The following is a 21741-nucleotide window of genomic DNA, read 5'->3' on the forward strand; positions in this document are numbered from 1 at the left end:
CACTATCTCCTTCTGGTCCACCTGAATGCTTGGGGAGGAATCAACCTTGCAGCAAAAAAAAGACAAACACACAGGGGTAAAGAAAGACAGACAGAGAGAGTGAGAGTGAGCTCACTCCAACGGATGCTGCCAGTGGCAAAAATACCCACTGAGGTGCTGAAAGCCCCACTAAAGACAAAGAGATGTAAAGAGAGAGAGTGAGATAAAGGAGTAGAGAGAGAGAGAGAGAGAGAGAGAGAGAGCGAGAGAGAGAGAGAGGAGTAGAGACTTGAGGGATGGTGATCGAGAGAGAGAGAGATAAAGGAGTAGAGACTTGAGGGATGGTGATCGACAGAGAGAGAGAGAGAGAGAGGGATAAAGGAGTAGAGACTTGAGGGATGGTGATCGACAGACAGAGAGAGAGAGAGAGGAAAAAAAAGAGAAAGAGAGAGGGAGAAAGAGAGAGAGAGAGAGAGAGAGAGAGAGAGAGAGAGAGAGAGAGAGAGAGAGAGAGAGAGAGAGTGTGTGTGTGTGAGAAGAGCGCGTGAGTGTGCAAGCCTCGAGATCCTCAGAGAGAGAAAGAGAAAGAGAGAGCAGAGAGCGGTAGTGAGCAGCAACAGCAACACTGAGAATTTGTGAGTGCTATGGGTAAGTGGACTGTTAAAAGATAGCAGATAATGGACAAAGTGAGACGAAAGACAGTTCTCCACAGGTCTATCACATTTTTATCTATCCATCCATCCTGGAGAGGGAGAAGGAGAGAACGGAGGACTTGAACAGGCTGACTGGGATGGGACTCTGACAGTACTCAGTCACCTGGATACGGTGAGTCTCTCCTCTCCTATGCTTCCAGGAAAATATTAGATTTTCACTATATGGCAGTTACATTATGTACAGTCAGGTCTATAATTATTGGCACCCTTGATAAAGAGGAGCAAATAAGACTGTATGATATAAATAAGATCATCAAAGATCCACCACCATATATTACTGTAGGTATGAGGTACTTTTCCACCACTGGCGTGTGTGGCCAAAGAGCTCTATGTTCATGTCATCTGACCAAAGCACCGACCTGAAGTTTGATCGACGGCATTGGCGCTTGGTTTGGAACCGGCTCTACGGTCAGATGATGAACATAGAGCTCTTTGGCCACGCACACCTGTAGAGGGTTTGGCGTTGCAAAACAGAAGCGTATGCAGAAAAGTACGTCATACACATGGTCAAATATGGTGGTGGATCTATGATGATATGGGGCTATTTAGCATGATTTATTGTCTATTCAAACAATGTATATGTAAATTCTACAGCCCACAGTTCTATGCAAAAGACAAATTGTTGTTCAATATTTTGTTTATCAATAGATGACTATGTTTGATTATTGTTGATTATGATTGTCTTCTGTCTTTGAGATGAATTGTGATGTCGTGCCTCTCAGCTCAATACTGTAGGCTACCAATTTTTTGGGTTTGTAAGTCAACCATTATTACATGCGTCAAACACTCCCTTTTCCCCCAAATAACAATATTTTCTTGTAATACAATTGATCAACCACTAGAAGTTGTGTGTAAGCATAGTCTGAGCTATGCTTGGAGATGCACACAATTTCGCGTCAAGTTCAAAATTGATAAATATTAACCTTTACAGTAGAAACTGGCAGGTTCAGATTATTTTTTTTGTACAAACACACCTTCCCACAGACTTCAGTTCAACATCTAGTTTTGGATGTACATTTGGTTGAGTTCATTTTTGTAGCCTTTAACTAGGCAGGTCAGTTAAGAACAAATTCTTATTTACAATGACGGCCTACCCCAGCGCCAATTGTGCGCTGCCCTATGGGATGCAGCCTGGATTTGAACAAGAGTACCTTAGACCGCTGCACCACTCAGAAGGAGTTGTCAAGTAATGTGATCTCAACGTGAAACCAACAAAACATTTCACCATGACATTGGATTTACAGTGGCGTACGAAAGTATTCATACCCCTTGGCATTTTTCCTATTTTGTTGCCTTACAACCTGGAATTAAAATACATTTTGGGGGGGGGTTGGTATCATTTGATTTATACAACATGCCTACCACTTTGAAGATGCAAAATATTTTCTCTTGTGAAACAAACACGAAATAAGACAAAAAAAATAATAACTTGAGCGTGGATAACTATTCGCCCCGCCCAAAGTCAATACTTTGTAGAGACACCTTTTGTAGCAATTACAGCTGCAAGTTTCTTGGGGTATGTCTCTATAAGCTTGGCACATCTAGCAACTGGGATTTTTTTTCCCATTCTTCAAGGCAAAATCGCTCCAGCTCCTGGGTTCTGCTGGTGTACAGCAATCTTTAAGTCATACCACAGATTCTCAATTGGATTGAGGTCTGGGCTTTGACTAAGCCATTCCAAGCATGTAAATGTTTCCCCTTAAATCACTGGAGTGTTGCTTTAGCACTATGCTTAGGGTCATTGTCCTGCTGGAAGGTGAACCTCCGTCCCAGTCTCAAATCTCTGGGAGACTGAAACAGGTTTCCCTCTAGAAATTCTCTGTATTTAGCTCCATCCATCATTCCTTCAATTCTGACCAGTTTCCCAGTCCCTGCCGATGAAAAGCATTCCCACAGCATGATGATGCTAAGAGCTTGTAAGAGCTTCCCTGCTTTGCTGCTAGTTATGGACTGGGCCAAAGAGCAAATAGTTTATTTCTTTGAATAATTAATTATTTTAAATCCTGTGAATTCAAGTGAATCAGGAAAATCTGCATGGATGTTTTCAAAAAGGTATGGAGGAAAAGAGAGAGAGAGAGTAAGAGACAGACCGAGTATTTTTAATGTTGCAGTTGAAAGCAAGTTTAGTCCAAAGCTCTAACCACTAGGCTACCCTTTAAGCTAGCACGCACAATTCCAAAGGGGCTGTCCACGACATAGAATGTGATTATATATACATCATGTAGTGTAGCCTATTGTAGCTCTGTGGGTGGATGGTTATATTATTGACTACGGATGCAGTTCCAAGACTGCACCTGCTTGGGTTCTGATAGTAAACGTGGAAAAGGTGACGTTGTGATTGACTGATGAGGTACACCTGTTGCCTGACGACTCTCCTTTATTTGAATTCCTCTGCTCTATCAATCGCTACATACGTTCAGTCTGAAACGGACATCCAAGAAGTTGTTTGTGTGATTTAAGAAAAAAATTAGGGGCGTCGGTACAAAACAAATTAATCAGCGATTGGAAAATCTCTAACAAATCTGACCAATCAGTGTATCAAAGCTGATAACGTCATCATGTAGGCAGGCTCTGGCGGCCATGTGCTTAATATGAGCAGCTGAGAAATACATATAAGAACACTTGTTTCAGTCCACGCGTCAACCACTGTTTGAGGAGCACGTTCTCCCTGCGCGACAGGTGATATTCCACCCAAACGCTCTATGCCAAGGGCTCAAGAACCTTGTTCCTACAGCTACCAAGTGCTTAATTTGGAAAACCAAGTGAATTCTGTTTGGGAACATCGATAGCAACATGTTTTCACAACTAAACATATTTCACTGAACTGCTGACACCCCGTCTGAGCGCTCTAGAAAGGAATAAATGAGAGAGAGGAGGAGATTGAAACGCATGGTGGTGAGATATCCTGTATAGCTAAAGGTAATGTGTCACCTAATTAATACAAACGTCCCTTATTACCAGGCTATTCAAAATCAAATATAAGCCGCTTTGCACAATCATTGAACCAACCGCATCAGCTAGACCTGTACATTTTCTCCCAGACTCAACGGATATAAAGTTTGAAGCGTAGCATAAGGTAACCAGTCCATCCAGTATGGATAATAATACAGTCTATCACTCAAAGGTGATTACTAGAATTTCTTCAATGTTGGAGCATCGGCTAGAGACCAAAGACATCTTAAATGAGTTTTGTTTTATGTTTAATATGCTGTAGGCTATTTATTGTATAAAGGAACAATGCACATTTGAATTCAGTTTTCTGGGGGAGGCCTATGCAGGAACTCTAATAGGTGTTTTGAATGAATCATCATCTTAGAAAGTGCTGTACATTTCATTGTATTAGGCTATGAAACATCTACAATAAACATGTTTTGTACTCAGTGAGGTGAGTTTTAAAAGTAAGATAGGCCTGTTTTGATGATAAGTGTTTGATGTGATTTTTCGATGGCATTTGCATTGATGTCAGAATGGTGATGGGGACAATAGAGCCATGAGTACCAGGCCATTAGGTCCTGATGGTTGTTAGTGACTTGGGTACTACCAACCATGTCCAGAGTGCACAAGAGGAGATTATGTGGCAATAATATGGTTACCAAAACAGCCCTACTCTGGCCCAACCCATAGGTTTCTGGGACCAATCAGAACAGTCAATGTGTTTCCATTCTAGACATCGTCAGGGAGGGAGGCAAATCCAGATTTATTTTGGAGAAGAAACAGTTGGTAGGAATGATGTGGCTGGGTAGCCAGGCAACAACACCTGTGTACCAGTGATCAGTGATAGTGAGTTGGTTGTCTGTTACTGATTATATCCTGTTAGTGTCTACCTATGCCTATAATACTAATCATTTGTATATTATATGTCTGATTCAGTGTCCATGTAAATTGGAAATGGTTTATGACAGAACTGTAGTTTGTATTGTAATGTATGGCTGTTGATTTTGGTTTCTGTGACATTAGTGAGTCTAATGGCAGGGATCGTCAACTAGATTCAGCCGCGAGACAATTGATTTAATTTTTTTCTTGAGCGGATGGTCAGGGGGCTGATGGTCAGGGGGCTGATGGTCAGGGGGCGGATGGTCAGGGGGCGGATGGTCAGGGGGCTGATGGTCAGGGGGCGGCTGGTCAGGGGGCGGATGGTCAGGGGGCTGACGGTCAGGGGGCTGATGGTCAGGGGGAGGATGGTCAGGGGGAGGATGGTCAGGGGGAGGATGGTCAGGGGGCGGATGGTCAGGGGGCTGATGGTCAGGGGGAGGATGGTCAGGGGGAGGATGGTCAGGGGAGGATGGTCAGGGGGAGGATGGTCAGGGGGAGGATGGTCAGGGGGAGGATGGTCAGGGGAGGATGGTTAGGGGCTGATGGTTAGGGGGCTGATGGTTGATGGGGGGCGGATGGGCGGATGGTCAGGGAGCGGATGGTCAGGGGAGGATGGTCAGGGGGCTGATGGTCAGGGGGCCAGAACATAATTACCAATAACTTGTAGATGCAAATTGACCGCAAGAAGCCCAAACAGATATAACATTTTACTAAAATAATCATTTCAAGATCACATGTCTCTCTATAATGCATTGGAATACTTGGGAACAGTTTTCCAAAATGTACAAATCACCTGGAGATGATTTCCTGTTTTTTATTAGTCTTTCATGTCCAACAGTGAAAAAAAAATATTTTTAATTAAAATAATAATAATTTGAAAACTTGGGTGGCCAAATAAACCCCCCAGCGGGCCAATTTCGGCCGGCAGGCCACCAGTTGTGGAACCCTGCTCTATGGTGTGTGAAACTAAGTCTGAGCCTTCTGTGACGTTAGTGAGTCTATACAAGTATGTGGTGTTTGATACTGTGTGGGTAGTTTATTCAGTGAGGAGCTGAAACAGTTACAGTATTACCGGTGGCAGACAGCCTTGCTGTCGAGTGAAGGGGCTGACTGGGCAGATAGACAGCAGCTCAAACAGCCAGACGGACTCAAACTCAAACAGCCAGACGGACTCAAGCTATCTTCCCTCTGACAGACTATTCCTCAGGGTCTCAGAAAAAATCCATGGTGTCTTGTATATTAATGTCCCCAAAGAGTTGAGTGAGACCTGCCTATAGCTTAAGTTTAAAAAATATATATATATATATATTAACTCTTTAGACAGTTATGAAATGCTTTGCACAGAGACTTGTATCTAAATCTGTCTTCAGGACCTTTTTCTCAGACCATCAACTTGACGGTACACATCGCTTCTCTATTTGTTGAACTACACAACATGTGGTTGGTTAGCGAGGCTAAACGTCATGTGTAATGAAGGTGCTGGTGCACCAACTGTTGCAGAGCAGAAATATTAAACATGCAATTAATTTAAGAGGCATTTAATGAATTCTACAGCACGGCTGGAGAACTCGCCTCCTGACATGTCATTATGGAATCAGAGATTCATAAATGATGTGTCGGAAGATGTGTAGCCTAAAGCGTAATGCAACTGAAAACAGAAACCCCCCCAAAATCCTACATTTTTCGAGCATTGCTCACAATTAAATCAAGAATTCAATTAAATTTCAAGGATGCCATATAATGATGAATACCACAAACTACACTGTTGAGAAGGTTACTTTGTTCTTATTCTCACTGAAACTTGCAAATTAAGCACCAACCACTTGCCTGTCAAGTTGTGACTGTTCCGCGTGTGGGGGTGTGCAGCAGACCGTTATCAACAATGACAGTTTAAACATAATTCACTATGCGACAGACCAGTTCCACTTCAATGACTCTCTGTCTCATGTTGTCCTGTTGTGTGTCTGTTTCCCTTCACCAAGTCATTAGAATAAATGCATGTCTTTCAGTAAGGACCTCGTGTGCTCTCTGGAGCTTTCAATGTCGTCATGGTACTTGTCATTTGACCACAGGATGAAAGAGAGCACACCATTTCCTTGTCAATGCCCTGACAGCCAACCAACAGACACAGAACATGCACACACGTGCACAGACATACACTTCCAAACACACACACACACAAACCGAAAAGCAAACTGCCATGCGTCTATAATTGGTCCCCCATTACATGAGCAAAATTATGTGGACATCTGCTCGTCGAACATCTCATTACGAAATCATGGGCATTAATATGGAGTTGGTCCACCCTTTGCTGCTGTAACAGCCTCCACTCTTCTGGGAAGGCTTTCCACTAGATGTTGGAACATTGCTGCAGGGACTTGGGCACTGATGTTGGGCGATTAGGCCTCTGGCTCCCAGTCAGCGTTCTAATTCATCCCAAAGGTTTTCGGTGGGGTTGAGGTCAGGGCTCTGTGCAGGCCAGTCAAGATCTTCCACAATGATCTCGACAAACCATTTCTGTATGGACCTTGCTTTGTGCATGGGGACATTGTCATGTTTAAACAGGAAAGGGCTTTCCCCAAACTTTTGCCACAAAGTTGGAAGCACAGAATTTTCTAGAATGTCATTGTATGCTGTAGTGTTAAGATCTCCCTTCACTGAAACTAAGGGGCCTATCCCATACCATGACAAACAGCCCCAGAACATTATTCCTCCTCCACCAAACTTTACAGTAGGAACTGTGCATTTGCGCAGGAAGCGTTCTCCTGGCATCCGCCTAACCCAGATTAGTCCGTCAGACTGCCAGATGGTGAAGCGTGATTCATCACTTCAGAGAACGCGTCTCCACTGCTCCAGAGTCCAATGGGGAGAGCTTTACACCACTCCAGCCGACGCTTTGCATTGTGCATGGTGATCTTAGGCTTGTGCGCGGCTCCTCGGCCATGGAAACCCATTTCATGAAGCACGACGAGCAGTTATTGTTCTGACGTTGCTTCCAGGGGCAGTTTTAAACTCAGTGAGTTTTGCAAAACTTTTACACCCTATGCGCTTCAGCACTCAGTGGTCCCGTTCTGTGAGCTTGTGTGGCCTACCACTTCACGGCTGAGCCGTTGTTGCTCTCAGACGTTTCCACTTCACAACAACAGCACTTATTGTTGACCGGGGCAGCTCTAGCAGTTCAGAAATTTTATGAACTGACTTGTTGGAAAGGTGGCATCCTATGACGGTGCCACGTTGAAAGTCACTGAGCTCTTCAGTAAGGCCATTCTATTGTGTGTGTTTGTCTATGGAGATTGCATGGCTGTGTGCTCGATTTTCTACACCTGTCAGCAAACGGGTGATGTTGAAATTGCAAAATCCAATCATTTGAAGGGGTGTCCACATACTTTTGTATATTTAGTGCACTTCGATGAGAGAATACAATCACAGAGACTTTCGCATGTCACATATTCAGTTTCTCTCTTTCTGATTGCCCTTTGAAGACATCAGAGGATAGTGTTTCCATCAATTCCACTTCCATCAAACACTGTAGAGGGAGACAGGGATAAGACAGCCTGACTTGAGCTTTATTTCTATATTTAAATATATCAAGTCAGGCTCTCTTATCCCAGTCTCTCTCTATAGCACTTCACTCTTATGTGAAATGCCAATATTGCATTGAGATGAGGAAAGGCTCCAGGCTCTGAGTACCTTAAGCCAGTGGACCCATCCAGTGTATGAAGTGCTTACAAATGTTTGCCCCTTTTTTTTATAGATGGGTTCTCCCCACAGTTCCTTTTCCCACTACTTTGTAATCCACCCAACTGATCATATGAAAATAGGGGGAACATTTCTGAAGAAGCAATTTCGTAAACACTACTATGACACAAACCAGTTTGGTTCTAAATTGCATGGTGACAAATGTACTATTTGAATACTTATGGAATCATTAAAGCAGGAGTTATGCTGTGGCTTTTGTTTTCCAAAGCAAATGAAATGATACAGGATGTGAAAGGAAATGGGTCTTTTAGAGATGTTATAGAGGTGTGGTAATGAACCAGTGTGTGTGTGCGCGTGTGATGGGGAACAGTGTACTTTGCATCTGCTTAAAAAAAAAACGTGTCTGCATAATGCCTTTTAGATAAAAACAGATATGGTAGTTACATGATGGTTCCGTGACTTATTGACCATTTCAAAAGCACTATAGACATGACTAACAAGGTGTTGCTCAATGAAAAATCAACATAGACTTTGATGGTATTTGTGTAATTTGTGCCTCGATCGAGTGGCCATTACCAAATCCTGAACTGCTAATGGATAGTGTATGATATTACAATATCCATTCGGCAACATAAAACACTGCTGTCAACTTCAAAGGTGGTCGTTTCAGTGCACTCCGGTGGACGGAGAATTATCACTGCTGCTGCCTGTCTCCGATGAATCAAGGTGGCTGGAACCTGTCAGGGGAAGACGAGGTGAGTGATGGAGAAATAAATAGTAACGGGTGAGAGGGCATGATTAGAGGGAGACAATCAGAGCAAGGCAGAGAGAGTGGGAGAGACAGACAGACAGACAGTGGAGTCTGCTGAGTGGAAGTATGGTTCATAATAATGGCTAAAATGGAGAGAACATATGAAAACCATTTGTGTTTGATACAATTCCATTTACTCCATTCCAGACATGATGATCCATCTTCCCCTCACTCAGCAGCCTCCACTACAGACAGCCCAAATCCGTCCAAACTTCATTACCCAAACAAAGCTACACCTTCCTCGATGCTGTCCCAACAATGTGTTTTAAAAGGATGGTGGACTGACTAGAGATGGCAGCAACTTAGACTAATGTCGCGCTGCCATCCACAGGGACTTTCAAAATGGGAAAGGGGGATACCTTGTCAGTTGTACAACTGAATAGCTTCAGCTGAAATGTGTCTTCCGCATTTAACCCAAACCCTCTGAATCAGAGAAGTGCGGGGGGCTGCCATAATCGACATCCAAGTCTTCAGGGCCCAGGGAACCGGGGGTGCCTTGCTCAGGGGTAGAACTACAGATTTATACCTTGTCAGGTCGGGGATTCAAACCAGCAACCTTTCGGTTACTGGCCCAATGCTACAACCACTAGGCTACCTGCCGCATGGACGTGATGTTGCGTCGACCTGATTGGGAAACTTTCCGGCTGATTAAATTTCCTTGGTCCCTCTAACCCCCAACCCCATCTCCCACCAATTATAAAGTCTGCATGTTTTATTAGAGGTTCACTGTGACTACCATTGCCTGAGTTTTGGAGTTTCCCTCACTGTCCACCAGGGGGCACTAGCTCCCATTGACACCCTGTAGTAAGTAAACTGTGGTTAGTTTAGAGTAGTCACAAAGATTAGACTTTTTGTGTTGGCCAGAAATCAGCACTGGTTTTGTTGATTTAGGGAATTGTCTTCTATTATCTGTGTCCCACTCAAATACAGTAGTCATCACCGAGCTCTTTATCTATTGAAATAAAACATACCGGTGTGTTCAATATCAAATCAAAATCAATGTTTATTCGTCACGTACATAGAGCAGGTATAAATGATGTCTACTTGCAAGCTCCCTTTAACAATACGGTACAGATATCAATATATTCAACAACAAAAACATATAAATACTACTATACATTAGTAACTGAATACAATGAACATAATAGGACACATGGATCGGGTAGAAGAATATTCTATTCGTCAGCAGTAATGGCGTTGAACCCTGTCTGACGGTGTCCCCTGGGAGATATGTCTACTGTCATGTGTCTCAAAACTGAGGTTTCATTCACAAGGTTCTATGGGAGATATTGACCTGCTACTGTTACTTTGCTCTCTTTCACAGCCTTTCTCTTTCCCTCTGATATACACCCTTTGCATGTCACTTTCTCCTGCTGTTCCTGTCTCTGTCTCTTCTATCTATCTCTGTCTCTGTCTGTCTTCTCTGTCTCTGTCTGTCTCTATCTCTGTCTGTGTCTGTCTCCTCTGTCTCTTCTGTCTATCTCTGTTTGTCTCTGTCTCCTCTATCTCTGTTTGTCTCTGTTTGTCTCTGTCTGTCTCCTCTGTCTCTATCTCTGTCTGTGTTTGTCTCATCTTTTCTCTCGCACAGTCATTTTCTCTCTGCCCTCTCCCTCATATATTCATTTACACCATGTGTCTTCTTCCTGTAGTTTCTCTTGCTCTCTCTCTCCTATCATTGCTAGACAATGCTTATCCAGCTGTCCATCTCCTCCCCTCCCTTTCTCGCTTTCTCTCTCCCTCCTACATTCATCAATATCTGTTTCGCTGAGTGTTCAGAGAACATGCGTGGCATGAATTTTATTACTGCCTTTGAATGCTTTACGTCAATCTTCCCCCTCAAAACCCTACGAACATACACGCACGCATGCAGACACACACGCAGTCTTGCACTATTTTGAGATCAGCCTCGGTATTCTGTATGGATGCACACGTGACTGTCAGTCGCTTAGTATAAAATCATCTGCAAAATGGGATATTAATTTATATCTCTTTTAATAAAGGAAAAACTGGCATTCAAACGGAATGTCATATTCCAGCCACAAATGCAATTATATTCCTGCTTTCTTATGACTGGGCCCGTTAGCTGTTCTGTTGGTTGGGGAGTGGAGGAGAGGGTGGTGGAAAGAGAGGGAGGGGGGTCTGTTCAGTCTTTATCCTGTTCGTGTGTAGACAGCTTTGAACATCTTAATTCTGTTCAGCTAGGTGTCAAAGGAGCCTCTCTGCCTCTCACATCCGGCTGTAATTGGACGAGGAGAGAGGCGACCTCACATAGGTGCACTCACACACTCAAAACAAAAACAAGCTAGGTTATACAGATGTCATTTCCCCTTATGACTATTCAGTCTTTATCCTGTTCGTGTGTAGACAGCTTTGAACATCTTAATTCTGTTCAGCTAGGTGTCAAAGGAGCCTCTCTGCCTCTCACATCCGGCTGTAATTGGACGAGGAGAGAGGCGACCTCACATAGGTGCACTCACACACTCAAAACAAAAACAAGCTAGGTTATACAGATGTCATTTCCCCTTATGACTATTCAGTCTTTATCCTGTTCGTGTGTAGACAGCTTTGAACATCTTAATTCTGTTCAGCTAGGTGTCAAAGGAGCCTCTCTGCCTCTCACATCCGGCTGTAATTGGACGAGGAGAGAGGCGACCTCACATAGGTGCACTCACACACTCAAAACAAAAACAAGCTAGGTTATACAGATGTCATTTCCCCTTATGACTATTCAGTCTTGTACAAACACTACAGGGAATTCATAGGTCATGTCGGTGTGACGACTGGGAAATACGAAGGCGACATGGAATTGTAGCTTGTTGTGATCATGTGACCTCAATTATCTTTTTGTTCCATTAGGGTGCAGAGAGACAGTGATACCTCAATATTTAATCAGAAGCTGTCAAAGGAAGACTCAAGGCCGAATGTTTTCTTGTCTATGAAATAATCCCAAACTGGTTGATGAACAGCTATACAAAACAATTGATGCATCAACCTTGTCTTTTCAATTTAAACTATTAAATACAATTCTTGCCACAAAAATAATGCACAATATACGGGGAATTCAACAGTCAGCCCTGTTCAGACTCTGTCATGAGGAAACAGAATCATCTGATCCCTTTTGGTGATGTCCTTCGATGGCTCGCTTTTGGAGTCAGGTCCAGGAGTGGTTGTTAAGTCATAATGTCTGTGTTCAGATGGACCTACACACAGTACTGTTAGGAGATCTGAACAACCACCATCAGTCAATGGGGAAATATGATTATTCTCTTAGATAAAGTTTATTTTTATTTTTTATTTTTTTTACAAATGGTCCAAATGGAGAGGTTCAAGACCCTCGTAAGACATCACAGACAAATATAAATAAATAGTAAAATGGTAGTGTACTGGGAAATATTGGTTAGTCTGTAGACATCTGAGGGTTAGAATTAAGATTAGTGTACTGTATATGTAATCGTAGTAAGTATCAGCAGAAGACGTATTGTTGTCCATCCATTCGCTTACTCCAATCAATTGAAGGGTGGTAATGTCTTTTAATTTTTTTTTATTTAAGAACTAGGTGGATTAGAAATAATGCAAACATTTACTTTGAAAGAACCCATGGTCTCATTTACTTTGAAAGAACCCATGGTCTCATTTACTTTGAAAGAACCCATGGTCTCATTTACTTTGAAAGAACCCATGGTCTCATTTACTTTGAAAGAACCCATGGTCTCATTTACTTTGAAAGAACCCATGGTCTCATTTACTTTGAAAGAACCCATGGTCTCATTTACTTTGAAAGAACCCATGGTCTCATTTACTTTGAAAGAACCCATGGTCTGTCTGCAATGTTGACGCTGATCTGCCCCATGGGGTCATCTAATGAAACCTCAGAGCTCTTAGAGACAGAACTCTTCTGCTGTTTTGGTTTGAGTTCCTTTAGGGACTATGCCAGTGATTGCTCTTTGTGTTTTCTTACAGGCTTCCTGGACTCAAAGAAAAAAGGTCGGTGTAGCAGGGAAGAGCTCAAACCAAAAGCCAGTGATTTACATGGACTTGTTCAGCCTGGGTGTAACGATGAAATAATCACCCCTCTATCCACACAGACACAGAATGGTGAGGGTGCAGAATTCACCGCAACACTTCTTACCACACACCACTCCTGAGTGCCATTGGACCAGCTGGGACGGACCAGACAGAACAGGGCAGAACAACTCCCAACCACTCCAGAATTCTCTCCAACAGGACATTGTAATCAATCCCAAGGAATGTTCTCCCTTGGCCAAGTTTTGAGTGATACCCAGAAACCTTGCCTGATTTTAATTAAAGAAAATACTCCTAAGAACCACTTACAAACAGATGGGTAATAAGATGTGAGTTTATTTGTGAATGAATATGGAATGTTAAGTGTTTGGCTGCCAAGAATTCATTGTTTCAGCCTCATAAATTGCTTCAGTGCCCTTAGCCCTTATCGGTTGGTTGAGGAGCTCGGTTCTATTATTAGAAATCCCTGGGAAACATGAGAACTGAGAGAGACTTGAGGACTCTGATTTAGGTCAGATTAACCCCATCTATGGACCTTGAGATAAGAGAATAACATTGATCAGATATTACATTCTCTTCAGGGCCGCACCTACAGTATACAAAGAATGAGGATCTCCCCTGCTCCTGCTGCTCCTTCCTCCCTCCTTTTTGACCCCTTTCTTTAAAGGAGTTTAACAGAGACCCGTGGTACTTTACACTAAAGCAACACTTTGGCGGTAACGAAGAGCCAGCTAAGCACATTGAGACGTGTACTATATTCTATAATGTGACATAGAGACTCATAGATTTAGCCGGTGGTAACTTGTGGGAAAAGACACCGGTTGGAATGTGGTTTTAACCAATCAGCATTCAGGATTAGACCCAGCTGTTGTATAAAAAATGATTATACACAAAGTCAGATCTTAACTCCCAGTAGGAGAAACCCAAAATTGAGGTAAACTGGACAAAATGGACAACATGGCCACCAATGGGACCAGCAACTACCCAGCATACCCCACCGACTTCCCCTACAACTCCAGCCTAGACTATGAGGACTACGACCAGGAACCTGACACCAGCAAGATCATCATCCCCTCCATCTACGCCCTGGTCTGCTGCGTGGGTCTAACAGGCAACACCATGGTTATCTATGTTATCCTTAAGTACGCCAAGATGAAAACCGCCACCAATATTTATATATTGAATCTGGCAATTGCAGATGAACTGTTTATGTTGAGTGTGCCGTTTCTGGCGACCTCGGCGGCTGTACGTCATTGGCCATTTGGCTCGCTCATGTGCCGTCTGGTGTTGAGCGTGGATGGCATTAACATGTTTACGTCCATCTTCTGTCTGACGGTGTTGAGCGTGGATCGATACGTGGCCGTGGTTCACCCTATCAAGGCTGCCCGCTACCGCCGACCGACAGTTGCCAAAGTAGTCAACGTCTGCGTGTGGGGCCTCTCGCTCCTCGTCATCCTCCCCATTATAATTTTTGCCGACACGGTCCCGGCGCAGGATGGCGGTGTGGACTGCAACTTTCTGTGGCCTGAGGCAGCGTGGTCGGAGGCGTTCGTGGTCTACACCTTCCTGCTCGGCTTCCTGCTTCCTGTGGGCGCAATCTGCCTCTGCTACTGCCTGATGGTGGCGCGCATGCGGGCGGTCGGGCTGAAAGCCGGTTGGCTGCAGCGGCGACGCTCTGAGAAAAAGATCACACGGATGGTGGTGTGTGTGGTGGCGGTTTTTGTCCTCTGCTGGATGCCTTTCTACATCGTCCAGCTGGTCAGCGTGTTCCACCACCCTCCCAACCCCATGGTCACCCAACTCTTCGTCATCCTAAGTTATGCCAACAGCGGCGCCAACCCGATCCTCTATGGCTTTGTGTCGGATAACTTCCGCCGGTCGTTCCAGAGGATTGTGTGTTTCCGTTGGTTGGAGTCTGGGCTGGACTGTGAACAGGTAGACTACCGTGCTGTAGCCCTGAAGAGACAGGCCACCAATGGACAAAAAGACTTCCCTAAAGAATGTCTGGCATCTGATATGGTGTTCCGGAATGGAACATATACCTCACGCACTACTACATTGTGACAGGGACAAGGTGTTGTGGATGGAACCCCACACTGAGAGTGATAGGGAAGCAACGAATGACAACGAATAAAACCACACACGAACAATGACGGAGGCCAGTTTTGATAAGGACCAACTCAAAATATGAAATAAATTATGTTCTCTCACTATATGCTGTGACCATTAAACGAGCACAATTTAATTTCATACCACAGCATTGTTGAATACTCTTTTCTGATTGGCTGGAAGGGCAATCTAGAATGGGCATTAAACAAGATCAAGACTCAGTATAAAGCACTGCACAAGCTACAAAGTTACAGAAAGCTAAACTAGCAACCACACAAACCGATTACTGGATACAATGTAGACGCAGGTCCAACGAGAACCTAGCTAGCTAGCATTCATTTGTTTTTGCAGAGACATCTGATGACCTAACGTGGTGAGTGATGGAATGAACATGAATTTCTATGCTGTCAAATCCACATGTTTCTAGTTTGACCTGTTTTCAGTCACTGATATTGATTTAGGTTGTCATATTGGCAGGTTTGCTAGCAACAAATTATTTAGCTAGCTTCTAGCCTTGTGTGCGATCTCCTCGTAAAAAAAGAAGGAAAGGTGCCCCTACGAGAAGGGAAACTTCTCTGCCACTTTTCTCTACATCATTTGGATGTATCCAAATGAATGTCAGTAGAAAACAGCTTAAACGCAAATGTGGCTAATTTTCTGTTAATTCTGGCTGCAGATGTTGACGTGACTGTGTTAGCCGTGGTTGGCTAGCTAGAAAGCAAGGGATACGAACGTTAACAGACAGCATGGAAATAAAAATAAATACAAAATAACAATGGGTCTGGTCCATAGATATAGAACAAAAACAATGAACAACAGCGATAGAACTACGACCAGATTTAGTGGAAAGATTAAAGTATCACATCACTTACCAAAATGAAAATATCATGATTGTTATTTATATCGATAAATGTGTGCTTTAATATTGTTTGTTGGAAACTGTGGTATAAGCGGGATAAACTCCTCCGTTCTGTACATTACCTCTGCCTCATCCCGCTGCATTATTTCCAAGGTAATGTACAGAACGTCGGCGTTTATCCCAACGCATAGCACAGGAGAATGTACGCACAAAATGGAGACTTTAGATGTCAGTGTGTTGGTTGATTTAAAGCCAAGTCAGGACAACGACTTCTCGTATTGAAGTGGTGCAGCTATGACGAGTTCATGATTTTGACTTTGCATTGGTCTTTTAGCTGGAGTTTACAGTACATATGTTTGTTTGACCTGTGTCTGCCTGTCTGTAAATCTATTGTATCTGCTATATATTAAATAACTCATTTGTTTATTTATTTTGGGGTTTATCATATTGTTTATTTTTTTTATTAAACTAGGCCAAACATTGTGCTTGGCTTAAGTACATGGACAATAATTAAGTACATGGACAATAATTAAGTACATGGACAATAATTGAATAACTGACAGGCTCATTTGCCACAGAGGTCAAGTCTCTGAATCATTCTAGGGGTTAAAAAGTATTCATGCCAAAAGTCTCTTGGGTGTTTGCTGTGTTCTCTGTTTCTTTCACTTGTTCAAACAAGCTCAGACAAGCTGCCCAAAGGGACAATTGTAAATAGCCAAAATGAAATAAATGTTGCATTTGGACCTGCGGTTATCCTGTTACAACAAGAATTGTACACACACACACACACACATTATTTCAGCAACCGATCTGTACAATCAATCATTTTCTCAAGGTTCTGTATCATCGGTGAGGTCTGTCCAATTGATTTGCCTTGCGTCGCTTATGGAATGATATCGCCGTGGAGACGTCACAATGAATGAATGAGACTGTGTCTGGTGATCAACCCCGTGAGGTATGGACCAACAGGTCGACCTGGCCAATCAGGAAACTTTATCCACATTACCACTATCTCCTCCATCCAACAGGTGACACCACTGTATCTAATCTATATAGTTAAGCCATGACAGCAGAGCCAAACCTTGTCCACACACACACACACACTCTTTAAATCCCTCCTCCAGATGGCCCCGTTTAGCGTGTGTTTAGTTTTGCTGCTGATTCAATGAGACCAACTCTGTTTGGATGGATTCTATATAAAGTGCCTCAGCGTTTTGGACAAGCACCGCAGTGACTCTTCACCTGTGTGTTCTGTCATAATCAGGACCCTACGTCCAGTTTATGACAATGTCACGCAGAGGTTATGACTAGGGCCAGGAGTTTTTCCTGGTCAGTTCACATGACCTTGAAACAACAACACGTTGCTCCGAACGTCACATTTCAAAGTGTTTCTGACAACCTGGGTTATCTCATATCATTCTGTTTTTCCAAACGTCAAATCTTGAAGTTGCTCTTCATGTCTTTGGATGGGGTTAAAACGTTAAGTTAGGCACTCCTTCCGAATGGTTAAGTTAAGGGATAAGGTTTGGGATAGGGATAAAACCCCCAAAACTAAAATCGAATGTCCACCAATGGGATTGAACACGCAACCTACTTGATGGTAATAGCTCTCACTGTTGCCCCTTGTGGACGGTTTTGAAGGCATTTCCCGATGTCCTCAGGACATGGATAGAGGTCCAATTTATACGTTTCTCTTGAGCAATCTGCCTAGGAAAAACTCATGGATCCAGTGATGACTCGAAAACAAGGCCTGGTCGTTATTTATGACCAAGTAACCTGACCAGGAAAAACTCCTGACCGTGTAGCCATAATGCCTGCATAAACATGACGTAGAGCTATACATGTAATGGGCGTCAATGACTACATATGTTGCGTATCTGGTCTACGCCCCCCCCATGCATCTATGGTGAAGCATGATTCCCCGTTTGATGTTGAGATTAAAGTCTGTGAGACCAGGCAGCTTCCATATGTTACACACTGCTCTACAATGAAAGTGAATAACAACGAGGAGAGTAACAAATTGCTGCTTGCAGGAAAACACAAATCAAATGCACGTCAGGTTCAGAGTGCTCTCACAGTGCTCTCACATTGTAGACAATGGAAGGAGAGACAGGCTGCAATAGAATGTGAGGTTCGTTACATGAGAACCGCATGATTCAATTCAATTGAAAAGGGTCGGTTTCAATAACAATTACTTTTAAAGCCAGCTTTATATTGGTCATTGACAGTTCTGTTACTGAATGCCCTTTAGTAAACATTTTTCCATTTTTAAGTCATTTTCAGTCTTTCAGACAACTCCAAGATGGGGTCACAACAAATATAGACTCAAGTATTGTAATTCAGCCTCTAAACCCAACAATCTCCCGAATCAATACAGAAATATCTCACGAAAAAGTTAAGAAACATCCCTTAAGATGAAAACATGTTACATAATTTATTTGAAGTTGTTTTCAGCCTTTCCAACAACTCTCCAGGGGATCACAACTCGGGTATTGATCTGGTTTGGTTAGTTTTGTAACGGCGTTCGTCTGTTGAAAGAGAGTCGGACCAAAATGCGGCGTGGTGGTTACTCATGTTCTTTAATGAAAATAAACAATACATGAAATAACTAAATATATACAAAACAACAAACGAAACGCGAAAACCTATACAGCCTATCTTGTGACTACAAACACAGAGACAGGAACAATCACCCACAAAACACACAGTGAAACCTAGGCTACCTAAATATGGTTCCCAATCAGAGACAACGAGAATCACCTGACTCTGATTGAGAACCACCTCAGGCAGCCAAGCCTATGCTAGACATCCCTACTCAGCCGCAATCCCAATGCCTACTAAAACCCCAATACGAAACACAACAAAATAAACCCATGTCACACCCTGGCCTGACCAAATAAATAACGAAAACACAAAATACTAAGACCAAGGCTTGACAAGTTTCTCTCAATCAATTAATAAATATGTGAGGAAACATATTAGTCACATGACCCAGTTAAAGCATAACAAGCAGAACAAAGGAGAACACTGATTATAAACTGGGTAGTTCGAGACCCGAATGCTGATTGGCTAACAGCCGTGGTATATCAGACCGTATACCGGATATGAGATGAACACTGATTTAGACCACATTGAATCCAAATAAGTACAGAATGCCCTCCAAGCATATATACATGTACTGTACACTAAGATGCAGGGGCGCAACCTTCACTGGTGACAGGGGACAGAGGGGACATGGGCTGTTGCGGTGACCGTATTACCGTTTAGTCTTGGTATTTAGGCTTCTCCCAGCTCTGATGCTGCTGCTGGTAATTAGTAGCCGACCAAACTTGCTAACTGCCTGGTACTCAGCACTCTATTGTCCCTCTAATCACTCTGATATCAATGCAAAATCGTTTCAAACACCTCACGAGAGCCCATGAGCTCATGTTGGAGAAGGTAGGAATCAGGCGCAGAGAGTAGAGGGTTCACTGAGAAATGCACTTTAATCCGACACAAAATGGTCATGCCCAAAACACAGGGTGGAAAACACAGACCAACCCAAACACAGGGTGGAAAACACAGACCAACCCAAACACAGGGTGGAAAACACAGACCAACCCAAAACACAGACCAACCCAAAACACAGACCAACCCAAACACAGGGTGGAAAACACAGACCAACCCAAACACAGGGTGGAAAACACAGACCAACCTAAAACACAGGGCGGAAAACACAGACCAACCCTAAACACAGACCAACCCAAACACAGGGTGGAAAACACTGACCAACCCAAAAGACAGGGTGGAAAACACTGACCAACCCAAAACACTGACCAACCCAAAACACAGGGTGGAAAACACAGACCAACCCAAAACACAGACCAACCCAAACACAGGGTGGAAAACACAGACCAACCCAAAACACAGGGTGGAAAACACTGACCAACCCAAAACACAGGGTGGAAAACACAGACCAACCCAAACACTGGGTGGAAAACACAGACCAACCCAAAACACAGGGCGGAAAACACAGACCAACCCAAAACACAGAGTGGAAAACACAGACCAACCCAAACACAGGGTGGAAAACACAGACCAACCCAAAACACAGGGCGGAAAACACAGACCAAACCAAAACACAGGGCGGAAAACACAGACCAAACCAAACACAGGGTGGAAAACACAGACCAACCCAAACACAGAGTGGAAAACACAGACCAACCCAAACACAGGGTGGAAAACACAGACCAACCCAAAACACAGGGCGGAAAACACAGACCAAACCAAACACAGGGTGGAAAACACAGACCAAACCAAACACAGAGTGGAAAACACAGACCAACCCAAACACAGGGTGGAAAACACAGACCAACCCAAAACACAGGGCGGAAAACACAGACCAACCCAAAACACAGGGCGGAAAACACAGACCAACCCAAACACAGGGTGGAAAACACAGACCAACCCAAACACAGGGTGGAAAACACAGACCAACCCAAAACACAGGGCGGAAAACACAGACCAACCCAAAACACAGGGCGGAAAACACAGACCAACCCAAAACACAGGGCGGAAAACACAGACCAACCCAAAACACAGGGCGGAAAACACAGACCAACCAAAACACAGGGTGGAAAACACAGACCAACCCAAACACAGGGTGGAAAACACAGACCAACCCAAAACACAGGGCGGAAAACACAGACCAACCCAAACACAGGGTGGAAAACACAGACCAACCCAAACACAGGGTGGAAAACACATACCAACCCAAAACACAGACCAACCCAAAACACAGGGCGGAAAACACAGACCAACCCAAAACACAGACCAACCCAAAACACAGGGCGGAAAACACAGACCAACCCAAAACACAGGGCGGAAAACACAGACCAACCCAAAACACAGACCAACCCAAAACACAGGGCGGAAAACACAGACCAACCCAAAACACAGACCAACCCAAAACACAGGGCGGAAAACACAGACCAACCCAAAACACAGACCAACCCAAACACAGGGTGGAAAACACAGACCAACCCAAACACAGGGTGGAAAACACAGACCAACCCAAAACACAGACCAACCCAAAACACAGGGCGGAAAACACAGACCAACCCAAAACACTGACAAACCCAGACCAACCCAAACACAGGGTGGAAAACACTGACCAACCCAAAACACAGACCAACCCAAAACACAGGGCGGAAAACACAGGGTGGAAAACACTGACCAACCCAAACACAGGGCGGAAAACACAGACCAACCCAAAACACAGGGCGGAAAACACAGACCAACCCAAAACACAGGGTGGAATACACAGACCAACCCAAACACAGGGTGGAAAACACTGACCAACCCAAACACAGGGTGGAAAACACATACCAACCCAAAACACAGACCAATCCAAAACACAGGGTGGAAAACACAGACCAACCCAAACACAGGGTGGAAAACACAGACCAACCCAAACACAGGGCGGAAAACACAGACCAACCCAAAACACAGGGCGGAAAACACAGACCAACCCAAAACACAGGGCGGAAAACACAGACCAACCCAAAACACAGACCAACCCAAAACACAGGGCGGAAAACACAGACCAACCGAAAACACAGACCAACCCAAAACACAGGGCGGAAAACACAGACCAACCCAAAACACAGACCAACCCAAACACAGGGTGGAAAACACAGACCAACCCAAAACACAGGGCGGAAAACACATACCAACCCAAAACACTGACCAACCCA

The 21741-nt window shown here is 43.8% G+C and overlaps 1 protein-coding gene across 3 annotated transcripts; it reads left to right on the forward strand.

Moving 5' to 3' along the window:
- Nucleotides 1–469: 469 nt before the first annotated feature.
- On the forward strand, nucleotides 470–16685 carry LOC118391879 (somatostatin receptor type 1-like). Of its 3 annotated transcripts, none has more exons than XM_035783354.2 (4): nucleotides 470–804; nucleotides 8862–8959; nucleotides 12976–12999; nucleotides 13101–16685. In XM_035783354.2, exon 4 carries the CDS (start codon nucleotides 13987–13989, stop codon nucleotides 15100–15102), a length of 1116 nt encoding a protein of 371 aa, XP_035639247.1. In that variant the 5' UTR covers nucleotides 470–804; nucleotides 8862–8959; nucleotides 12976–12999; nucleotides 13101–13986; the 3' UTR covers nucleotides 15103–16685. The 3 variants fall into 3 exon arrangements, with proteins under 3 accessions (XP_035639247.1, XP_035639246.1, XP_035639245.1); XM_035783353.2 differs by lacking the exon at nucleotides 470–804 and adding an exon at nucleotides 3128–3611; XM_035783352.2 differs by lacking the exons at nucleotides 470–804; nucleotides 8862–8959 and adding an exon at nucleotides 3134–3611.
- The last annotated feature ends 5056 nt before the right edge of the window (nucleotides 16686–21741 follow it).

Source organism: Oncorhynchus keta, chromosome 13 (genome assembly GCF_023373465.1).
Source record: "Oncorhynchus keta strain PuntledgeMale-10-30-2019 chromosome 13, Oket_V2, whole genome shotgun sequence".
Taxonomy (NCBI): Eukaryota; Metazoa; Chordata; class Actinopteri; order Salmoniformes; family Salmonidae; genus Oncorhynchus; species Oncorhynchus keta.